Raw genomic sequence first — 24,324 nt, 5'->3', positions numbered from 1 at the left:
ACTATTGTTGGAGCAAAAAGAAGTAAGTGGACCTCAGGGGGAAAAATGTAAATAATGCTATGACTCCTTTAATAGGTCTTAAAAATGGTCTTTCAACAGCCGTCTGGAAGATTCATTCGAGCTATTAAACTCCTTATCATCTACATGTCCACAGTCTGCAATGTAGCAAAGTCATTTTTGACTTCCGTGTGAAGACCTGCCATTCCTTCTGATGAGGCATTAAAAAAAAGAAAGAGAGAAAACGCTCATTCTTTACTCAGAATACGCGCTGTATTTTATGCTGAGTAGACATGACACATTTGCAGGCTGTTTATGGAAGTATGAACTGGACTGTGAATTTTCAGCGAGTGGATTGTTACGAGCTATTGTTCAAAGCAAAACTAAAGTTTAATTTTAGACACTGTGCTTTTTTGTAGATGCTTTTCAATCTGAACTGTACTGTGGGTTTGTAAGTTCTCAGTGTGGACGGCCATCGTGCTTCTCGTGTGTTTGATTTGACATATAGGGATTCGATAAAAAAAACAATGACTTCTGTTATTTAAAACCTTCATACCTCACATGCAAACGATATAGGATAGCAAGTTCAGCGTAGAATCGTTCTCACATTTCTGACAATATTAGACAGTAATTCTCACTCCTCCAGTAGGTTATCTTAGCCAACACACATGCTGCCATGATGTGTTCAGGCTGGAGCGAATGCTGAATGTTAATTAAACAGATTTTTATCCAGCTATAAAAAGACACATCTGCAGCAGATCTGAAGAGAAGTGATTTTTTTTTTTAAAAGCTAAACCTCAAACTACAATATTCAACAGGGTCTAATACACAACAGGACCTCAGTTACTGTAAGAAACCATCCTCATCCTCACCACAGGCACCTCACTGGCCTTTGTTTTAGTGAAATAGGCCTTTTTTATGTTCGATAAGATATATCTGTGCATTGTTTTTATTTGCATTCTCTCCACCACAAATAGCTCTATATAATGACAAAGACCGTGATGCTTGCACAAATGTTTGTCTGTCGTATTCTTGCTTGTGGAGCATAATCGATGTGCTTTACACTAACCATGCTAATACAGGAAGTTGAGATGCCCTCTCCTCCATTGGTCGGTGGCACACCATCTAGTCCAGCGTGCAGAACTGCTGTTAAGTCCTCCTTTGTAGCATTGTACATTACCCCTCTATGAAACTGTCATAGTACCAACCTATAATGGATGTTAAGGGACTGTGAGTATCCCCCCCACAATGCCTCTGTTCAGTGGATTAGTGGATGCAATGCAAACTTTTTTTTCCCTTTTTTTATATTTCAACTTTATTTGGAGAGAGGTGAAATAGATTTAACTGATTCTCAAACTGCTGACCATCATTGGACTGTAGCTTGGTCAAAATATATAGGCTATATTTTTAAGGTATTTGCTTTCAGCTGTTATATTTGCATGTCGTAAATAATTTTACAGTTAAGATAATATTTTCACATGCAGGAACAATGTTTAAAAAAATCTGTCCTATTTGCAGCTAAACAATCACAATATATTAAAATGTTCAATACCAATCAGATGAAAGCAGAAAATGTTGGAGGGGTTTCAGAGTAACTCAGGTATGTGTGCTACTTTTCACTTTAAAGATGTTTAATAAATGATTGTTGTCTGTTGTGAGGACTTCTTGTGTTTGATTATGTAGTTATATCAAAACCGTTTTATTATCATGGGCTACCAAAAGTGTTGTGTATACGCCTATATGTATTAGCACTTATTCTGAAGCGTAGCCAACAGTCTGTACTAAATTTCTACCTACACGCCTCTGATTAACAGCACCACTAGAGGGCAGGAGACACTTCAAAAATGCAGAAAACTATCATTCCAAATGGCATACTTAATGCTTTCCAGAATTGACTTGCCGAACTATTATTTAGCTGACAAAAACACAGATTTCTTTAAATCACCCAGCCTTCCTTCGCCTTCCAGCCAATCGTTTAGCTGGCAGAGCTGGCGCAGGAATCCATCATTGGGTCCAATCTCCCGTTTCTCTCTTACTGTGGCCACAGCGGTTCGTACATCCATCCTGTGCTGCAGCATCAGGTGTGCGATGACTAGTGCAGCCGAACGACTGTAGCCTTTCTGACAGTGTACGTACACTTTACCTATAGAAGAAATTAGAGACTGTGAATCAGTGCAGCATATTCAATTCTCAAAGTAACTTTTAAGGTCAAGGCCATAGGTCAAGACACTCAACAGTGGCAAGGAAAAAGCAAATTCACGAGAAAATGAGTAGGCGATTTCATATGATGAAAATTAATGTAAAAGATGAATGAATATTAATGTGTAAGAAAAGGTACGATTTTTAGAAGGGTTTAAGCAGATCCTAGGCTACTAATGAGATTGAATTCGCCAAAAGGTAACATGGCTACAAATTACGATGCGAGTGTGTTGGGAAAGCTGTTTTGACTGAAAAAATAACTGTTTTAGCCACAGGTAGCGCACTGTGAGCGGGTAAGACAAATCGTCAGAATTCAGGTCCTCGAAAATTAGATCCAGCGGCGCTTCAAGAATGCTAACATAACAGTCCAACAGCACTGGTAGTTTTCCCTCTACATTTTGTTATGTTACAGCCATATTCCAATTAATTATTTTCCTCAAAATTCTACAAACAATACCTCATAATTACAATGTGAAAGAAGTTTGTTTGAAATCTTTGCAAATTTATTTTAAAAAATAAAAAAATGAAAATCACACGTACATAAGTATTCCATGACACTCAAAATTGAGCTCAGGTGCATCCTGTTTCCACTGATCATCCTTGAGATGTTTCTACAACTTGATTGGAGTCTACCTGTGGTAAATTCAGTTGATCGGACATTATTTGGAAAGGCACAAAGCGGTCTATATAAGGTCCCACAGTTAACAGTGCATGTCAGAGCACAAACCAAGCCATGAAGTCCAAGGAATTGTCTGTAGACCTCCGAGACAGGATTGTATCAAGGCACAGATTTGGGGAAGGGTACAGAAAAAGTTCTGCAGCAATGAAGATCCCAATGAGCTCAGTGGCCTCCATCATCCGTAAATGGAAGAAGTTTGGAACCACCAGGACTCTTCCAAACTGAGTAATCAGGGACAGGGAGGTGACCAAGAACCCAATGGTATCTCTGACGGAGCTCCAGCGTTTCTCTGTGGAGAGAGGAAAACCTTCCAGAAGAACAATCATCTCTGCAGCACTCCACCAATCAGGCCTGTATGGTAGAGTGGCCAGACGGAAGCCACTCCTCAGTAAAAGACTTTGCCAAAAGGCACCTGAAGGACTTCAGAACACAAGAAACAAAATTATCTGGTCTGATGAAACAAAGATTGTACTCTTTGGCCTGAATGGCAAGCGTCATGTCTGGAGGAAACCAGGCACCGCTCATCACCTGGCCAATACCATCCCTACAGTGAAGCATGGTGGTGGCAGCATCATGCTGTGGGGATGTTTTTCAGCGGCAGGAACTGGGAGACTAGTCAGGATCGAGAGAAAGATGAATGCAGCAATGTACAGAGACATCCTTGATGAAAACCTGCTCCAGAGCACTCTGGACCTCAGACTGGGGCGAAGGTTCATCTTCCAGCAGGACAATGTCCTTAAGCACACAGCCAAGATAACAAAGGAGTGGCTACGGGACAACTCTTTGAATGTCATTGAGTGGCCCAGACTTGAACCCGATTGAACATCTCTAGAGAGATCTGAAAATGGCTGTGCACCAACGCTCCCCATCCAACCTGGTGGAGCTTGAGAGGTCCTGCAAAGAACAATGGGAGAAACTGGCCAAAAATAGGTGTGCCAAGCTTGTAGCATCATACTCAAAAAGACTTGAGGCTGTAATTGGTGCCAAATGTGCTTCAACAAAGTACTGAGCAAATGCTGTGAATACTTAAGGCTGATTTATACTTTTGCGTCGGACCTACGCCATATCCTCTACGCTGCAAGTTTTCATTTTCATTTTTCATTGATACTCCTGCGTTGTTGTTCGCGTCAGTGTGCAATTACACATGCAGACCGCTAGTAGGCAGTGTCCCGGGCATGTTGATGGTGTAACCCACAGTTTCAAGGCAAAAGCCGAAGAAGAAGCAACTTGTTGTGTACAATGTCGGAGTAGCAGCAGCAGTGATGGCGGCAAATAGATAGCGACTTTTCTTTCAGCTTGAGTTGTTGTATCTAATACAAATTAAGCATCTTTAGTTGATTAGTAGAGTTAAATAAGAGGCGATCTGGTGCTGGAATGCGTTTTTGAAATCATGCAGAGTGCTCGTGGTCACTGTTTTCAGTATTGGTGGCTCGTGCACAGACAAGCACTTCAATCAATGGTTGACACGGAGACTTTATTCGTTCCGTTGAAATCACAAAACGAAATGCACCCAAATGTGTCCCTGTTCTTGATATACAATCACTGATTAACATCTTTGATTTTAATGAGAAAATAAACAAACTATGCAATGGTGGCTTAGAACCCAGAACCTCTGGCACGCTTAACAAAAACTCTACAACTAGACCATCAAGAGCTCACACACACTCACAGCGGATCTATGTATTTATTCACTAACATAAAGAATCTCTGGAGTATAAAATATTTTGTTATATAGCAGATGCATAGCAAATGCAGAGCATTTCTGGACACGCACACACACTCCTTTTGCAGATTTTTTTATTTATTTATTGACCTGAGGGAGGGGTTCTGGCAGAGCAATCACAGCGCTTGCGGTCCGCGTAGAATTGACGCGTTGTTACATTTTTGGAGAGGTGCACGTCAGGGTACGTCGTAGGCTACACTGGCAACACAGCCTACGACGTACACTCGACGCAGAAGTATAAATTGGACTTTATGTACACGTGATTTTTGTTTGTTTTTTATTTTTTATAAATTTACAAAGAACTTCTTTCACGTTGTCATTATAAGGTATTGTTTGTAGAATTTTTAGGAAAATAATTAATTTAATCCATTTTGGAATAAGGCTGTGCATAACAAAATGTGGAAAAAGTGAAGCGCTGTGAATGCTTTCTGGATGCACTGGAACTGGAACTACTCGATACGAACCGTGGTCTCCAGCATAAGATGCAGGCACGCTAACAAGGATGCGATAATGCTTTAGCTTCCTCTGGAATTTTTGGTGAATTTTCGCAGAAATAGACAAAACTTTGTCTAAAATGCAAGTTGGTCAAAATTAACTTATTGTTTATTGAACTGTTGTATAAAAGCAATGTTACACTCGCAACCTTGCTCATGTTCTTGATAACAGCACTCTTGCTAGCATGATATTGTATTGTTATTGTTAGCTTATACTAGGCTATCCACATTATTTTTCAATGCGGAAGTAAGCTATTTTCTGTGAATGTGTGAGACTTCCAATTCATTAGCCACTTTAGGGAAATAACGAGAAGAATAACAAAGTGCTGTAAATGTTCAAACTATTTGAACTACAAACCAGTGTGTGTATAATTACAACAATACATTAAAATAATAGGTTTGCAATATCAAGCAGCATTAACAAGCCTGTACAGCTAAAAAAAAACTGGAAGCGGTTGACACCGTAAGCCAGACACATTCAATTTTCAAATGGCCGTGGCCAGTTTTACCTGGATATTGTTCAGATAAAGCACCTTTTTTTTTTTTTTTTTTAAAGGGATAGTTCACCATAAATTAAAATTCTGTCATCATTTACTCACCCTCAAGTTGTTCCAAACCTGTACGAATTTCTTTCTTCTGCTGAACACAAAAGGGCATATTTTGAAGAATGCTGAAGAATGTCGGAAACCAAACAGTTTATGGACACCATAGTAATTCCATTATATTTGTTTTCCCCATACTATGGAAGGCAATGGGGTCCATTGACTGTTTGGTTAACCATATTGTTCAAAATATCTTCTTTTGTGTTCAGCGGAAGAAAGAAATTCATACAGGTTTGGAACAACTTGAGGGCAAGTAAATGATGACAGAATTTATTTTTTTGGCTGAACTTACCCCTTTAAGGTTGATATTGATAAAAAAACAAATTAGCAGTGAGAGCAGGGAGCAAGCAAGTAGTGGGTCATTGAAACATGGGATGAGAAAAAGATACACTTTTTACTAAGACTCCTCCCACCTTTCATTGCCAGAGCTCTTTCAATGAAAATAGAAGCCTCTTCAAAATATACGCCGAGGTTAAAATGGTCAGTGTCAAAGGCTGGTATCCCATGATAGATGATCCCCGTGACTGCGTAGAACTCTGCACCCGTGTTCACGTGCATGTCCGATTGGCCTTCTGCAGCATTGAGGATGTGTGTCACTCCCAGCTGATGCAAACGTGTTACATTTGTGGCAACAGTCCTGTTGAGATACAGGTGTAATATAACAGCCTACTCAGTTTAACTGATCTTTTTCAGTCCCTCAGTGAGTTAATAAGTGCGTCGAGCATAAGAGGGCGCCATTCACACGTGGAAAATAGGCCATGTTTATTTAAAGCCTAGCTTGCCCGTGGGAATTTGCAAAAGGACACGTGATCGTTTTTTGAATATTAGCTTATCACATAGGAAAGGCTAAACATAGCTACAACTGCAAAATGTAAACGTTTGTTGAGCAATGTTGCTATAAGGTAAGAAAACAATCCACCCACTACATATCTGTAGGCTATGTGTGAGGACTTACTCATTTCCTAGGAGTATCCCGGGGTAGACTTCGTTAAAATGTTTGGAGGGCATACAGAAGTCTCCGTTTTCATCTGTCAACAGATCATTGAGCTGTTGAACAGACACTTCATAGTCTGTCATGTTTAGCTGATGATAAATTGCCTTTCACGTAGAAAATCTTGATCCTCAGGCCTCAATGCTGAAGTGATTTTCTGTAATCCAGTTCCGTCTTCATCTAGAGTATAATGGTCTAATGTTTTTAGTCCAGAGGTCTATCCACCTCAACATAATACTAAAGCTGTTAGTCTGTTAGTGGCTTCTGTTTGTTTGGCCTAGAGAGAGTTAACTTCAGTCAAACACTCAATGCTATCATGGTGTGTTTTCAAACCACTAGGTGGCATCAGACAGTCTGTCTTCTTGGACAGAGAATTAATATGATGGAATATAACCTATAAGAATACAACGTTTTTGGACTTTTGAGATGAAATCCATTTGTCCTATGGCATGACATGCTGTACCTAATTTAGTTAATTATTTTATAGTTATTATGCTTGCAACTGTTTTATTCTCTTTTATTTGTATTTTTATATATATATATTCATTGTATTCGTCACGCTGCATGGACATACAACTCGTCATATATATTTTCCTAAAATTAAATATTAAATTCTTGACCATTAAATATTCAGCACTTTCAAGTGTATATTAATAAAACGGTCAAACTGAGAAGTTTGGATGCCAAAGCAAGACTGTAGTATAACTGAGGTTGCAAGCTTTGAAATATTGGATAGACATTCAAGGCAGTCAGACAATTGCATTTTATTAAAAGAGTTTACAAAATCCATGTTTAGGTTAGGCTGTCTATTCAGTCTTTAAAAAAATCCACCACAAAAACCTGCAAGCAAAAAACAAATGTCAGCAATGTCAATCTTCATGATGAAAACACTGGGGAGGAACTCGAAGAACATTTGGCTGAGTAAACCGTAGGCTACTAAAGAGTGCGGTCGTGATCTGAAACAGAGTAAACTGGAAGAATCAGTAGAGGGGATCTGGATACGAAACCCCCATCACATCATCTGAGTTCTGGCCATTGGGTCTTGGTGATGACCAGGGTACCAGTGTCCAAAAGAGTTCATATATCCTCCAGAGTGGATGGGGGCACCTTTGGTTGACATGGAAACCTCCCACAGGGGCGCCATTCCTGGTGAACACGGTGGTCCCGAGGCAGAAGCCGCTTGAAGGTGTTCTCCTTCCGGTCCGCTTGAGCCATGCTTCATTATCTTCTTGTACTTGGAACGCTTGTTCTGGAACCATATCTTTACCTGCAACATTTGCATTTGGATTAGAATTTGTGCTTTCAACTGTTTAACTGCATAGTGTAGAGCTAATTTGTATCATTACAAGTCAAGCAGGACTGGAAGGAATTATCTAAATAAATGTAGAACGACAAGCACTTTTCGGGTAGGATATGTGTATGGTGATGTTTCAGACATGGGATTGTATAGTGCATAACAGTATATTTTATTAACCGGGACTTTTTTTTATTAACTTATTTTTTTCTCATTTAAACCACATTTTACTATAAAAGTATATGTGTTACCTTACATTTAAACAAAAATACCATGTATTGTTCCGTTAGATGTAATTACACTCTTTACTATTTAAGGTAAATTAACTTATATGAACAGATTTTAATATTTATTTTATGTTTTCAGCTAAAATTACTAACATTTTTTGTTGTACTTTGTATGATTCTCTTTTACTATATCAACCACAGGGTGGCAATACTTATTTTGTACTGAGTTCTACATGCAGACACTGATTTTCAGAATTGCTTAGAAGTTTAAAGTGTGATTTTTGCCAGCTTTGATTCAGCATGGTTTTTTGTGCTCCAACAGGGCTTCTGCCAACACCAGCACGCCTTCAGCTTGCTGCAAGTGAGTGGGGGGGGGGAGCTTGACAGTTTTTTGGATGCAGCAAAACTCGCTCATTTGTGATCAGTCCAACTTTTTACCCAGAACTCTCCAGCACAAACTTGTGCATGCCTTTTCAAGGATATATGATAAACAAGTCTTGATATTATACTCAGGGTTTTTACTTTTTTAATTATGTAACCATAATGTGGAAAGTTCATGCTAATTGTGAATTTACTATGAATTGTATAAAACAGCGACACCCACAGAGCTTAAAATCTTCTATAATGAGACATAATTAAAGTCATGTTTTCCAAGAAACTTTTAAGATGGATTAAACTCCAATTACCCATTTAACATTCTCATGCACACTGACACCCAAAATAATTATTTTAATTTAGACTTTTGTGTGATGTTCCTCTTGCCCCATTTTTATCACCTCTGTCAAGTGGTGATGCCTTTATTTTTATCACTAAAATCTGCATGTATTATTACCATTTTCATAAATGGATTAAACAAGCCGCCTGGACTAAAAGGCAGGAACAGGTGCTAGAGGCAACATTCACTTTTTACTCTTTAACTGCAGCGATCATCTTCAAGTTTTGTCTGTTCTGCTAAAGAGATAATCATCTGTAAATGTCCTCAGAAGAAACGATAACACTAATCAATAAAATAGGGGAGTTTTTATTGTATTGGAGGTAAAATATATGCTATACAGTAAATCATTGGATTTTAAATTGCTCATTTAAGATTCAGGATTAATATTTAGTTCACTTCAGAATTTATTACTCAGGTGTTCATAGTTTTATATTAATATGAGGGGATAAATGGCATTGAGAAATCTGTTATGTCTGCTATGATGTTAATACAGAGTAAAATAAATAAATATAATATTCAAAAAAAAAAAAAAAGAGCCATCACAATATATTACAGGAAGATCAAATAACCAGCACAAATGATTAAGATAATTTGTTAATCAGAGAGTTAGGCTTCTGCATTACCAGTATCTGCGTGAATCATAAAAGCATTTAGTGACTTCATATGTTGTGATTGTAATGAATCAATAGTGTATTCAACTTATTCAGACAGAAAAGCAGATCATTTCATTGGAAATGTTTACCACTTCAGAGCATAAATGCTTCTTTTATACTGCTTTATCTGAAAGGGTATTAGACAGATTTAGATGTTGCTTTAACTATGGCCAATTTTGGCCATTAGAAAATAAACCCACTAAATAAACTTTTATTTAATTTGTCTACTAACAATGTGAGCAATGGACATATGAAACAGGAGGCATTTTTATATTTTTCTGAAACAACTTGAACAATCCCACCACAGCGGTTTCCTCACATCTCAAATCATGTGTTTATGTGGCGGAAGTGACATTTTAAGCATAATTTAACAAAATAAAAGCTTGATTGGAAATGATGCACAATAAAACTATTTCACTTTTTTTCATAATCTTTGCTCACCATTTTAATTTGATAAATAGTTATTAGAGACGAAATTGTTGCTTGTGGGGAAAATGATGGTAGAATGTATCAATTATTGTAATAGTTTTGTTTCACTTTTTTATTTTGTTTAATGGTTCATGTTTTTATATTGGAAGTGTTTTACAGCATTTCCAAACTCAGACTTTCAATCTATATATTAAATGTTATATATCACAAACTATATTCAATTCTTTAAAAAAAAGTAGCTAAATAATTGGAGGCATGGTTAAAGGTTTTTAAGGCATAAGTTTGAATAGAAAAAAAAAATATGACATTAGTTTTTGAGAAGTTGTAGATTTGTATTTTTAATTATATAAAAGTGCCCGTTTGAAAAGCACCATTTCACTAAAAAGTGCTTTGTATTTTGCGAGTTAGGCATTGTTTCAACGTGTGGGTGGATGGTTTGTCATTTTTCTAGAAGTTTCAGTGTGTCCTTTAATTACAGTTACTAAAATGTAGGGTGAAGTCAGGTGAGCTGGTCCACCGAGTAAAATGGACATATAGTTAAATGGGGGGAAAGATAAGTGTCCTGGCATGCTGTTTGCTTGACTTTTCAATAAGATATATTTGTAAGAGACATCTATAAGTAAGACATTTCATATTCTGATTGGTTTTTGAAACTTTTGAGTTTTGCTAAATAAGTATTTTGTAATTTATTATATCTCGCTGCCCATTACTTGTACTCAGGCACTGAAAGTTATTAAATGCTGCTAAATATAATGCAATAAATAATTACAACTTTAGTAAGACAGGGTTTCAGAAATATTGATGCTCAAAGAGATTAACCAGAAAACATATGTGGACAAAATTAAACATGATTTATGAAACTACTGTCAAAAAAAATGTAGACACAATCTGAGTACCTAATCTTGGGTTGTTGCCAGTGTTGGGTGTAACTAGTTACTACGTAATTAGTTACTGTAATTTAATTACTTTTCCCTTGAAAAAGTAAAGTAAGGGATTACTCATATTTTTTTTCTGTAATTGAATTACAGTTACTTCTGATGTAGCTAATTGAACTAAATACTAAATAAAATCACCTATACCACAACAGTGGAATTAACATCAAAATTTGAAGTCTAACTATAAAATGCATGTCTTTATGTTCCCTTCTCACATTTGTAATACCCTGGTCAGTTAATAATAATAAATGTCGTTTTTTATTATTTATTTGAATGAATTAAAAGAGCCGTTTCATGTCTATCATTGAATCGCTTAACTCAAGGTTGATATAGGATTTAGAAAGTGATTAGGAATTAAATACTTTTTGGAGAGAGTAATTTGTACAGTAATCTAATTACACTATTGAAGATGGTGCAAACTCCCTTTTAATATAAAAAGACAACTTCATGTGAAGAATCATGGGACGCTGCTGCAGGTAACACCGAGCCTATTTGTGCTCCTTTCCTTTGGTTAGAAAAAGAACAGCTACACAGAACAGGATTGCAACATCCGCACTGCACTGAACGACTATTCCCATATATCTGCATTGTGCATCAGATTATCATTTGTAAGTTTATGCAATAACTACTTCTGACTACCATTATGCAACCGTAGCTGCCATGCTTTTGATTTTTGGAGCAGATTAACCGGTCATTGAAGGAGGAAGGAACTCGTTCTCACCTTTTGTTTCGTGTTTCTCACTTTGCCATCAAGTGCAGGGTCGGCCCATACTTTCACAAGAAAAATTATTAAGAATAGCCTATCATATCGTTTTATCTTGCCTATCATATATTCCGCGTTTTACTGCTATTTTTACCAACATTTATCGACTAAATTAGCGTTTCAATACTAATGGACGAGAGGTCTACAATTAATGCCTTTTCCACCGTTTTTTCGTTCCGTTGTCTCTGATAAAGGATTCGATGCTCTCGATAATTTACCAACACTTATGCGCAACGTGGCGCAAAGATGAAATGCACTTTACGCTCCAACATTTTTCTTCCTGGTTCATCTTGAAGACTTCACATTGTTTCTATTGTTCTTATCTAGACTATATCAACTTTCTGGTAGCCTAGTTATAGAAAAAAATAAAGACCTTTCATTCTTCTTATAGCCTAAAGCAATTGTTCTCATTTGCGAACGTGCAGACACATCTATAGGCTACACATGGCGTAAAGACAGAGCTATTTTTCTTCATTAATTCAGTGCTGTCATATGTAGGCCTACATACCTGTGTTTGTGTCAGACCCAGTTTGGCCGCCAGATCAGCGCGTTCCGGCAGCGCGAGGTACTGGGTCTGTTGGAAGCGCTGGTTGAGCGCCTGCAGCTGTAAGCTCGAGTAGATCGTGCGGGGTTTGCGAATCTTTTTCCCCTTTCCGTTCAGGCGGATTTCTCCACTTTCAATGGAACTTTGCTTCTCGGAATCTTTATTGAGAAAATTAAATATGACATGATATAATAATGGGCTAATACTAATGGTAGCAATAATAATAGACTATTAATAATCATAATAATAATATCAGAAATAGAAATAGGCTAACTGTTAAAAATGAAAACAACAAATTTAAACAAATAGGCTATTCTGTCAAAAGAAAAGAGGAACATTTGTCAACCGCAAGACAATTTCGTTAGCGTTAAATAGACCTAATAATTTTCCCTGGGAAGGGTCTGAAATGGCAGTGAAAATTCTTGCGTGTTATGAATAATTTGTAACTTTATAGTCAAACTTCACGTCAATGAAAAAGTAATATATAAATAAAATAATATATAGTATATAGTAATATATAGTGATATAATATATAAAGTAAATATATAGCTAATTAATAAAGCTTGTCATATGAAGACTAACAAGCATTGATATCTTAGGGCTTTGGCTATTTCTATTTTGCAATCTAAAGGCAGGTTGTGTGTGTGTGTGTGTGTGTGTGTGTGTGTGTGTGTGTGTAGGGTCCGACAATTAGCCTACTTGATTTGTTAATTGAGGTCATTACAAATAGCCTATGTTAACCCATATTGCGCCTATACAGCAGCCAGTAAAGTTTACTAATAGCATTATACAAGAATGTATAGATTCAGAGTTGGGTCAAACTAAATAAATACGCTCATTTTTAAAACAATCGTTAAATCCGTTCATATAGCAATTTATCGTGTATTTTCTCTCTTCTGTCTCTTGTTTAATTCATAGATTGTTTAACTTAGGCTATAGATTGTTTAATTCAATGGGTCGTTGCAAATGAATGGGCATTTAAATGATTTAACGTTATTGATTAGAATTGCGTTAGGATTAGATCATTAAATTAAACACACATTTAAAGAGGAATATCAAGCCCAAATTATGCGTTGCTATCTTCAGAAATGTATTCAGTTATTTAGGAAAGACAAAGACAAAAGCCAAAGCAGAACGGAATTTAGTAACACATTTTTTTTGGATCTGTGGGTGAAGAAAAAGCGCACTTTACCTGCATCCTCCACTCTTGAATGACCGACTGCGCTGCTGTGTTGATAGGGTAGGTAAGCTCCGGGGTGGTGATGGGCGCTGGGATAGTGGTAAGTGAGCGGACGGCCGTACGAAGCAGCGCCAGAAGAGAAGGCCGCGTCGTATTGCGAATGTGCGCCTTGATGCAAACCGTGCACCGGATAGTGCGCGTGAGACACACCGGGTGAATGCTGCTGGTGAGACTGGTAACCGTGACTGAACTCCAGAAATGCCGATTTTGACGGGTCTGAAGCCACCAAACTTTCAGACAGTGAAGTCATAGTCATTGTTTAGAGTTATGTCCATTAGACCGGTGCATCATTAAAAGTAGCATCTATTTAGAAGAGTCATGTGATTTCCATCCCTTAATGAGGTCCATTAGAGAGATCCATGTCCGTGAAAACGCGAGGCGCATGAGTTTGCTTTCGTTTTGACAGTGAAGTATGTGAAGTTCATCTCACTAGTCCCATCACATACTGGAGTTAATTCCAGCAGTGAGAACGCGCTCTCTTATTGGCTGAACGCGCCGTTCGCGTCATTTCTTTAGAGGCGGTGACGTCAGGAGTGTAATATGTAGGCTATACGGAACATCGCAATTCCCACGTTTGCAGCAAAGTTTTTGGATGTAGGCTATCACTGAGATGTAAAAATCAAACATTTGCTTCGTTGGACTACTATTCTGTTTAGTGTCAAAGAAATAAAAACAGAGTAGGCTATTTGGAAACTCTTCTTAAAAATATAAACTCTGAACTCAGAGCATGTCGATAAAAATTCAGGCTGACAAGTAAATAAAATCAGGTCCATTGTTATGTAGGCTATAGCCTGCGGTCAAAATGTAAACCTACATGGTAATACCTGCACCTGCGGTTGCCATACATGTACCGCTGTTAAAGAAAGAGATAGACGTTGTCTATCATTTTGGGACTGTAGGCTACATTCATAGGCTATAGACTATGTCATTTAATATAGCCTAATCGTAATAGCATATAGGCATAGCTACCAACCTGATAATAAAGTATTTTTTCACCGAGAATAACACAAGTGATATGGATAGAAATATATAAAAATACTAACCTATGTGACAAAGACAAAACACCACCAGGTTAACATAGCTAAAACAATGTAGGCCCTAATCGTTAATTTAATAACATAAAATGCTATATTAAACATTCTTTTGTACAAAAATAAGAAGTAACAAAAATAATTGTACTTATGAAATGTATAACCAGACCTATAGCCTACATCCTACTTTTTTTTCTTGACTATAGCCTAATTTTAACAAAATTAGTTTCTATTCTCTGCAAATTATTGACCTAATTCAACATTTGTATATCCAAACAGTAGGTATATGTATGTATTTCGATTTTATAGTTTATACAAAAAAAAATTATAACTAGGCCTACAGTCTTTTAGAAAAAAAAAGCCTAGAATATGTTTACCATGATGGTTATTTTTCGTTAAATTACCCGCGTTTTAACATTGTAGTTTCTAAATCCGATTATGTTATTGCAAAACAGTTTAACAGTTTTGTAACAAATTATTAGGCTATTTGATGAGGGAGTCTGATAGACAAGACAAAGTGCATGATTGCAGCATCCCACGGCTAATTAATCCGCCACGTTTGATTTCCGTTGAAACTCATTTTTATCGTGGTTAAGGGGAGGAGAGTTGAAAAGAGCCGCTATTGATGCACGATGTTTTTACATGTTTTGGTTGAAGGGCACGTGCTATTAAACCAAAATAGTGACGTGAGGAGAGAATTATACAGATTATAGATGCTTTTATTCTGTGCCAACATTCCTCAACACAGGTACATCCAACCGACACGCCCAGCCTCGATCCAGACAGTATTACAACGCTGATGCCTGGCATTTAATAGCCAAACTCGAGGAAACATATGGGAGAAAAAAACAAATTCAATACTGTATACTGTATTAAAACACTAGTAAAAGGAGAGTTTAATAACTAAAAATGTATATTTAGTCAGCAATGGCACTTGAGGCAAAAAAGGACAGAGGTGAGTGAGAGGGAGATATAAAAGCATAGAGTATGAGTCTGACAGTGATTAAGAGATACAAGGACAATGGGCCACAATAAGAAAAAGAGAGGATACAGCATGAGATACACAGAGAAAGAAAGAGAAGTGCTCCATCCCAGTCTGTAATTATGTGTACATTATAGAGGCGAACAAAGCAAGCCCCTGAAGTCATAACACAAGGATACCTTCACTTTGGTTTTCATTCACACTGGGGGAAAAGAGGTTAATAACAATACTCCTTGTCTTAGGCCAGACTAGCTGGCGTCGTCAGTGTGTGTCTCTCTCTCTCTTCTGGTTTGTATGCATGTATATTTCTACACTCTGTTGCCAAGCTACTGTGTATGTGTAGGCGTGTGTATGTCACCTATGATTTGAGGGCAGGTGATAAATGCTATGGCACGTGTTTCACTGACTTAAACTGAAGACCAGTGCTGACAAATGCTCTGGTGATGTAAACTAGGCTAACTCTGGTGGATGAGGAAGAAATAGGTCATATCACAGGGCCAGTAAAATATGCTTTTAAATATGGGAGATCAATTAGATCATCTTGTTAAATTGGCAGGCGACCCAAGCTCGTTAAGTTCTTTCTTATTATTTGTCTTGTAGGCTAGATCCTAAACCACCAAGAAGTCTAGCCATAGGCTACATTCAAAAGTCCGTTCAGCTGTAATCTTGTTGACACTGTCAGTTAAAGATGAATATAGGCTAATCTCGTTGTCAAGTTGCTAACTCTCCTACCTTGCTAAATTAATTAATTGGGCTATTTCTTTCTTAGGAGAAGAAAATTGTCCTTTTCGAAGAATCCTCTCTGGAACGCGAACCATAAATGTCATTTTCAACATAAAACTATTTCGGTTGACCCACCCATTACTAGAGGTTTCCAAACCATTTTAAACTTTAAACCAAAATGTACTCAAAAGGGCGACTGGACGCGTGTGTGTGTGTTCTGAATTGTATCGCAGATGATAATGCTCATGCACAATGAAGTGACTCGAATAAAAATGCGCAGGCTTATGCGTGTACTGACAGGCTAAATATAGGCTACTTGACACTATATTTCGCCATCCTAAAGATCCATCAAAGGGAAGTTAATTGTAAGAGTTTAATAAAGAAGCACGCTAGCTTGGCAACTCACACATCTAAAAGAGATATCTTCTATAATTATAAAGCACGACATGTCCTCGTCTATGTCATATTTCATGTGTTTCTGTCAAATATTTAGGTCTACTCGTTTTAACGAGGTAGAGTTCTGCAATCACAACTTTTCGTTTTCAAGACTATAGCCTACAGGATGTTCTCGTGGACTATTTTAATTCGGGATTAGCCTATGTTATTCACATATGAAACAATCTGGCACCTTTTAATTATTAGGCCTATATTAGCTAAGGATTTTTGATACGTGATAAATCATGTCAAATCAATTTGCTTTGTAAAAAATATTTTCTAATGCAGTCTGCATGTTTATACAAAGTGTTTATTAACGACTCAAACAGTTGTAGCTATTCAAGCAAATCTGAAGTTTAGTGGCTTAATTTTGTAATGTGTTTTTATGTTTTCAGCATGAGCTCTTGAAACAAATAAGATGATTCACTTGTATATAGTTTTAAGGCCATTATTACAAGTCGCAAATTTCCCCAAAGTACTTGTTTAAAGTGATTTAACCCCTTCTCGTTCAAAGTGTGGTCCGAATTGCCAGTGTAAAAAAACAGCTCGAGTTACATGGAAATAATTGCTCAGATACATTTTGGAATATTGAATGTAATGTCTTTTTAAACAGAAATCTAGAAAAATTCTCATTGCTATGAAAATACATATGAATGTTAATTTTATTTTGTCTTAATTTGTTAACATTTGTTAACCTCAATTTTGTCTCCTCCAGTGAAAAGGACGTTACGGATCCTCTCTGCATGATTGGACACTTTCAGTGCTAGTAGATCAGTCCAATGCATGTCAAAAGATTGTTTGAGGATGAACATGTGAACCTACATAAAAATCAGTTTCTGAAGCACTTTGTATGACCAAATGACCCTGAAGGGTTTTTTTTGTCCCTAAACATCATGTCTAATAGCGACAGGTTAGATTCAACCTCTGACACAAAAATCTCTGACCTCAATATGCGCAACAGACTTGAATGATCACAAGCACAATTCAACTTTTTCTGGAGTGAATGAGTGGCTTATCGTTCTCTGTAAATGGCAATTAGTTTGAACAATAGCAGATATTCAGTCTTTTGTATGTGCTAAATGGTGAAAGTGAATATGAGAGATATCAGCATTTTAGACTGACCCCCTGACCCTGCACCTCACCAGTGTCTCAGGTGCCTTTGCCTGTCAGTGTAATTGAAGTGCTTGATGAGCACATTTTAAGTCTGTGAATGTGTTTTAAAACTAGCTGCAGGGTTTTGGGTGGTTTAAGGCACTGCTCAAGCTGGGCGGTACACCATAGAGACAGATTGTCTCCTTCTGTCTGGTGGCTGCCAGGAACATCAAAGGTGTTGACGTGAACTTATTTGCCTTTGAACATTGCCGAAGTTCTCTCTACCTTACACTGGTGCTCATTCTATTTCTGTCTTCTCACTCCCTCTCTGTGATCTGCCATCTGGGAGCAGGCTCTGGCAGGTCTACCCAAGCCTGCGGCAGCACACGGAAAGAAAAGAGGGAAGTGTTGGTAGATGGCAAAGCAAGACTACATGTGCTGGGAACAGCATTTGGGAAAAATGTTCTGATGTAACAACTTTGGGGATAGTGATGACCATAGCATGCATCCATCAATCCATACGTTCCATCAATCCATCCATCGTTCCATCTGTTCCATCCATTCGCTGTTCTATCCATTCCATCCTTTCCATCAATCCATCGCTCCATCCGTTCTGATGTTCCATCTATCCATCTAGTCGTTCTGCTGTACCATCCATCCAATCGTCCATACAATCGTCCGTCCATTTTGCATTTACCCAAAATGTTTATTTTAAGGTTAGGCAATTTGATTCTTGCCCACTGAAGTACATTTAGTAATTTTTTTATTTGATTCTATCTCATTACTGAGTTAATTATATTTTGCAAGATAAACCAAGAGTATACATTTCATACACATATGAAAAGATAGAAAGGAAAGCAGAGCTGTCAGAAAGCTTTTATCTTTTCATACACATTTCTTTGCCTGATTTTCAGATTTCTAAAAAAAAAAAAAAAAAAAGGTTCTATATGACACCAAAAATGGTTATTCGTCGTAATCATAGAGGAACCACTTTTGGTGCTATATAGTACCATATCTTAACATGTTCTGTATATGGTAGCGGTGCTATATAGCACCTTAGTTAGCGGTGCTATAGCACCTTAGTCAAATAACCAGTGAAGAACATCTGAAGAACCACTGAAGCACCAAAATTGGTGCTATATAGCACTTAAAAAGTTTCCCCATGATTACGAGCCAAGAACCATTTTTGGTGCCATATAGAACCTTTTTTTTAGAGTGTAATTTCTCATTGATGCATATGTTTAGCACTGTGGTACACAGTGACAACCTTGAACAGGTTCACATATCTTCTCTTTCCTTAAAGCTACACTGTGTAACTTTTTTAGTTTATTCTTAGCTAAAAACAGTTAGTTCTTTCAAAAATATATGTGCTCATTAATGTATATTTACTTCTTTCAAGTAATAAAGTATTCTCGTAAGTTTATAATATGCCATTGAAAATACATACGGGTAAGGGGTTCGAATGCGGGTCGCCATGTTGCCCCTCCATCTTGAAAGTACATTAACCATAGAGGGACATACCCGTAAATTCAAGCTTTGCCTTTCGCGTTTTAACACTCGATGGCACCGTGTCGAATGTGGACGAGGTCAAAATGGAAGCCATGTTAATCTTGGACTAAATCGGCCACCGTAGGAGTTAAAACGAAATCGGAATTGAGAGGAACAGAAACTAAAATTCACTGGATGGTCATATACCTTTTCACCACTAGATGGGGGAAAATATCACACAGTGTAGCTTTAATAAAACAATTTACTAATTGTATTAAGTATTGTGCAAGTGGTCATTACTTAAACTGGTAGTTAAATATACCTTAAGCACTAAGACCAAACCCTTAAATGCCAGTAAAAGCAGTGAATGTACAACTGACTCTTGATCGAGTTATTACTATAATTATTAGCCTATTGTCCGGGTGTGATTGTTCTTTTTTTTTTTTTCAAATAAAATCCTACAAGTAACTGATTGATGTCAATACGTGTTTGTTTGTTCATTCATTGATTGTTCCTGTATTTAAAGGCTTGAAATTTTTATAAAAAATACCATAGAATACCATTAGAATTTCTGTATTGCTTGTTCACTCCTCTGACCAGGAACAAGGAAAACTCAGCATATAATACAAACTGGAGCTATTAAATACGACTCATGAGCTTAATTATATGACATCAGTTGTTGTCCTTTTTTTTCTCACAAGCATTCAATGTTTACAGTAAATAGGGAAATGTCTGATTGTTTGGGTACAGTACACACTCCCTGTTCATGTTGGCTGAACTGCTGCTATACTCCAAGTGGGGATTTCAAATGCTGTTGTAAAGGTTTTGAACGATTTCCAAGAGCCACATCTCTGTTACTTTCGACTGCTCTACATAACACTCACAAGTAATCTGCCAGAGGAATGTAGCCAGGCTATTCTGACCGATTATCCAAATCCGCTTTCAGCAGTGGGTGTGTCTGCACTGAAAAAACAAGCAAGATTTACTTAATTTTTCTTTTCTTTCAAAGTTTTTGCACACATATTTTTAAGTAAGTTTCACATACCGAATTAAGTAAACTGTACTTAACTAAGTTGAGTAAAATTTGAGTAAAAAAAGAAAATAAGTCATTTTAACTTGGCCAGTAAAATTTTTAGTAATTTCTACTTAGTTGAAATTTCCTTTGCAATACATTTTACTAAAGAAAAATATAAAATTAAATTAAACCACACTTTTAAAGTGTATGCTTTACTTAGATAATCTAAGGAAATAACACAATATTGTAGATACCATATCTACGTAATGGAAGTAACTCAGCTTTTGAACACAGATACCTGAATACTTTGTACACAATACACAATACACAGTGACGGTAACATTTGATGGACAGTTTTTGAGTATGAATGTGTCAGAGTAGAAAATACCTCCAAATGTCACAAAATGGCAAGTTACTAAACCTAACAACAAAAGCAATGATTAAACAGTGCAAATACAGCTGGAAAACAGCGAAAAATCAACCTCCTTAATTATTCAAACTCCAGTGCATGATGGGAGCACCAGTATCAGAAAAGTTGATTTTATAACGATGATATTTACGCTTAAATTTCTACAAGCTTGAATTAAGAATTTACTTACTTTTTTTTTATTCTTGCCTGAACACATTTTTTGAAATTAGAAATGTAGAAATTACATTAGTTTTTTTCTGTAGTATTTACTTCACCACAAAATCATTTTTATCAGTGTATGTCCTGAGGCTCCGCTTGCAGGTGGTAAGAACTTAATCTCCCAGTACACACCCTCTCACATACTCATTTTTAAGGTCATCAATCATTTAGGGGCTAACATTACAGCTGAGTGTCAAAATAAACACGTCATGTAAGAAGATAAGAGCAGAGGAGATGAAGATGGACTCAAAATTTGTAATCTAAAAACACAAAGCACATAAATGCAATTATGTTATAAAGGCGTTGGTCAGCATGCAACACTGAATAATTGTGAAATAAACAGTTTTCCGTTTAACCATGTTATTGTCTTCAGGTCTTTTTTTGACCCATTTTTATATATGCCAAATAGGCTATTTTGTTGTTTTAACCATAATTTCAAGAATACCTAAACGAACACAATAAAATGTTTAAATCTCTGAATTAAAATTGATCAATTTATATTTCTTTTTACAGAAACCGTGTTGCTCTGATATTTTAATGACCAGAAGGGCGTCTTTGGACGCATTGAATCATAATGGCTTAATTCACAGTCTGTGTAAAAAGCTCCTTAAGACAAGAGGGTTTAAAACACCCCACGACTGTTTAGATACTGAGGAGTCTGACTCCGCTATTTTTGAAATCAAAATTGAGCTTTTATTCCATGCAAATTCACCATTAGCAAATACACACTTTTAAATGTTACAGTCTTTCTATTCCAGGAATCCAGAGCAAAAATATTGATGACATACTGGAATACACATATTTTTGCCCAATCAAATGCTCAGAATGACAATATTTAAAACAATTATGTTAATCAGTTGTTGATTGGATGGAGGCAGATCAGGTGAATGCATACTTGCTGTTGATTGGAGAGAAGTCATCTCATCATGTCATTTCACCAAAAGATTAAGCTATGATATTTTTACTTAAAGTGACGAGGTAAATTTTTATTTTTATTTTTTATAAATGAAGCATATTAATGAATGAAATCAATAACATGCATTTATAAAACTAAAAATAAAGGTTCCAAAGGGTTTTTGTGGAGTGATGTCATACATAGAAGAACCATATTTAGTTCCCCAAAAAAACTTTCAGTGAACAGGTTTTAAAAGAACCATTATTTGACTCTGAAGAACATTTTAATAATCTAAAAAAATCCCTTTTCCTATAAAGAATCTTTTGTACAATGGAAAGGTTTCATGGGTGTTAAAGGTTCTTAATGGAATCCTCAATGCCAACAAAGAACCTTTATTTTTAAGAGTGGGGCTTGAACCGGAAGTTCGTTAAATTACACAAGTAACAAAAATAATTATTTATTATTTTCATTTATTTTCATTTAACAAATATGCCTTGTATAACTCATATACTCAAAAAAGTATTCTTGACTTATACTGACAGAAAGGTTTATGCATATTTGGCCTATACACAGTGCACCCGGAAATTATTCACAGCACTTTTCCACATTTTGTTATGTTACAGCCTTATTCCATATAATTCTACAAACAATACCCCATAATGACAATGTAAAAGAAGTTTGTTTGAAATCTTTGCAAATTTATTAAAAATAAGAAACGCAAAAAGTCACATGTACATACAGTAAGCATTCACAGCCTTTGCTCAATACTTTGTTGAAGCACCTTTGGCAAAATTTACAGCCTCAAGTTTTTTAGAGTATGATGCTACAAGCTTGGCACACCTATTTTTGGGCAGTTTATCCCATTCTTCTTTGCAGGACCTCTCAAGCTCCATCTGGTTGGATGGGATGCACAGTCATTTTCAGATCTCTCCAGAGATGTTCAATCAGGTTCAAGTCTGGGCTCTGGCTGGGCCACTCAAGGACATTCACAGAGTTGTCCCGTAGCCACTCCTTTGTTATCTTGGCTGTGTGCTTAAGGTCATTGTCCTGTTGGAAGATGAACCTACGCCACAGTCTGAGGTCCAGAGCAGGTTTTCATCAAGGATGTCTCTGTACATCGCTGCATTCATCTTTCTCTCGATCCTGACTAGTCTCCCAGTTCCTGCTCCTGAAAAACATCCCCACAGCATGATGCTTCCACCACCATGCTTCACTATAGGGATGGTATTGGCCAGGTGATGAGCGGTGCCTGGTGAAAGGTGATTCTGAAATCCACTGCCGCTTCAATATAATTGTATAAATCCTAATTTAATTCATAATCAAAGCCTTAATCAATATTTATCTTCCTGTATTATTATAATGATTTTTAATGACTCTTTCCAGTTATGATTTTGCTCAATCAATAGGACCAATGATTGTTTCTTCCTTTATATTTTCTAAAGTTTGTGTTTTGTCTCTGAGTGGTGACTGAGGGTCTGTCCTATGTGGGTACCTTATATAGACAGGTGTATGCCTTTCCAAATCATGTCCAATCAACTGAATTTACACTGTAAAAAATGTAAGGCCTCTCCAATTCAAAATTTTCTAGTGACTGATCACATCTAAATTTTTCAATTGGCCAAATTGAATTTCTGTTAATTGAATTGTATCCATTGAAGCAACAGTCTGTTAACATGGGCTCAATTAGAAATAATATGTTGAGCCAATGGAACATTTTAATTTTTAATTTACCAACACTGTAAAAAATGTCAGGCCTCTCCAATTTAAAATTGCCAAATTGAATTTCTGTGAATTGATACAAGTAATTCAATTTGGCCAACTAAAAATTTTAGATGTGACCAGTCACTAGAAAATGTAAAATTTTGGATAAATGTTTTACAGTGAAACTGTGAGTTTCAATAAGGAAAAACTCTGAATACATTCAAGAAGTCTCTGCATAACAGGATGTTTTATGTGGTGAAGAAAACGCGGCACTTCATAGGCTAAAAACCTGACATTAATGACAAAGTTCCCCTGCATCACATCTGGCAAATGACAGAACAGAAGGTACTCCATTATATAATGAGGATAAGACGAATGAATGGATGAATAAGAAAATCACGAGCTTGACGTGTTTGGTATAAGGCAATAACTTAAGCCCTGAAAGAGGCCGACGCCAAATGCAATCGAACCGTGTTCAACGGTCGCATGCCGCACATATCACACAAATGACTTAATTTACTTATTACCTATTATTTTAGATATATAAGACATGAGGAAAATAAAACTATTGGCTACCATTAGATAATTATGTGGTAACCGAGAACACACCCGAGAACTCGTGATACTACAAAATGTCTTTTAAACTTCATACCGGGTCATAAAGCAAAACTCTGGAGAATAATGTCAGTGCTCAATACTCACCAATGTCTTGTGACGATGAATATCTCTATTCTCTTGGGAATGTTTGTTTCGGTCTTCAGCACCAGCTGGTTTGGCTCTGCAGTCTGCTCCCGCACATTTGAAACCTCCACACAAACGGTTTTCTTCAGGCGCATTTTGCGCACTCGT

General features: G+C 36.8%; 2 protein-coding genes across 2 annotated transcripts; both read right to left on the bottom strand.

The window, feature by feature from the left end:
• Positions 1 to 1,307: 1,307 nt before the first annotated feature.
• Positions 1,308 to 7,008, bottom strand: dusp3b (dual specificity phosphatase 3b). Its single transcript, XM_079822922.1, has 3 exons — positions 6,650 to 7,008; positions 6,108 to 6,331; positions 1,308 to 2,140 (listed from the first exon to the last, which is right to left on the bottom strand). Exons 1-3 carry the CDS (start codon positions 6,769 to 6,771, stop codon positions 1,905 to 1,907), a joined length of 582 nt encoding a protein of 193 aa, XP_079679048.1. The 5' UTR covers positions 6,772 to 7,008; the 3' UTR covers positions 1,308 to 1,904.
• A 208-nt stretch (positions 7,009 to 7,216) lies between these two features.
• On the bottom strand, positions 7,217 to 13,932 carry dlx4a (distal-less homeobox 4a). Its single transcript, XM_079822893.1, has 3 exons — positions 13,438 to 13,932; positions 12,210 to 12,403; positions 7,217 to 7,952 (listed from the first exon to the last, which is right to left on the bottom strand). Exons 1-3 carry the CDS (start codon positions 13,739 to 13,741, stop codon positions 7,698 to 7,700), a joined length of 753 nt encoding a protein of 250 aa, XP_079679019.1. The 5' UTR covers positions 13,742 to 13,932; the 3' UTR covers positions 7,217 to 7,697.
• Positions 13,933 to 24,324: the final 10,392 nt, after the last annotated feature.

Source organism: Gobio gobio (genome assembly GCF_949357685.1).
Source record: "Gobio gobio genome assembly, chromosome: 1".
Taxonomy (NCBI): Eukaryota; Metazoa; Chordata; class Actinopteri; order Cypriniformes; family Gobionidae; genus Gobio; species Gobio gobio.
The sequence above is the reverse complement of the archived record's forward strand: the minus strand, read 5'-3'. Positions and strand labels throughout refer to the sequence as shown.

Excerpts from the sequence above, each read along its gene's own strand:
- dusp3b (XM_079822922.1), bottom strand. The coding sequence starts at position 6,771 with ATGACAGACTATGAAGTGTCTGTTCAACAGCTCAATGATCTGTTGACA. Across the intron at positions 6,332-6,649 it reads GGGATACTCCTAGGAAATGA|GACTGTTGCCACAAATGTAA; the intron begins GTAAGTCCTCAC and ends GTATCTCAACAG. Across the intron at positions 2,141-6,107 it reads AAGAGCTCTGGCAATGAAAG|GTAAAGTGTACGTACACTGT; the intron begins GTGGGAGGAGTC and ends TTTCTTCTATAG.
- dlx4a (XM_079822893.1), bottom strand. The coding sequence starts at position 13,741 with ATGACTATGACTTCACTGTCTGAAAGTTTGGTGGCTTCAGACCCGTCA. Across the intron at positions 12,404-13,437 it reads TTCAAGAGTGGAGGATGCAG|ATTCCGAGAAGCAAAGTTCC; the intron begins GTAAAGTGCGCT and ends TTCTCAATAAAG. Across the intron at positions 7,953-12,209 it reads TGGGTCTGACACAAACACAG|GTAAAGATATGGTTCCAGAA; the intron begins GTATGTAGGCCT and ends CAAATGTTGCAG.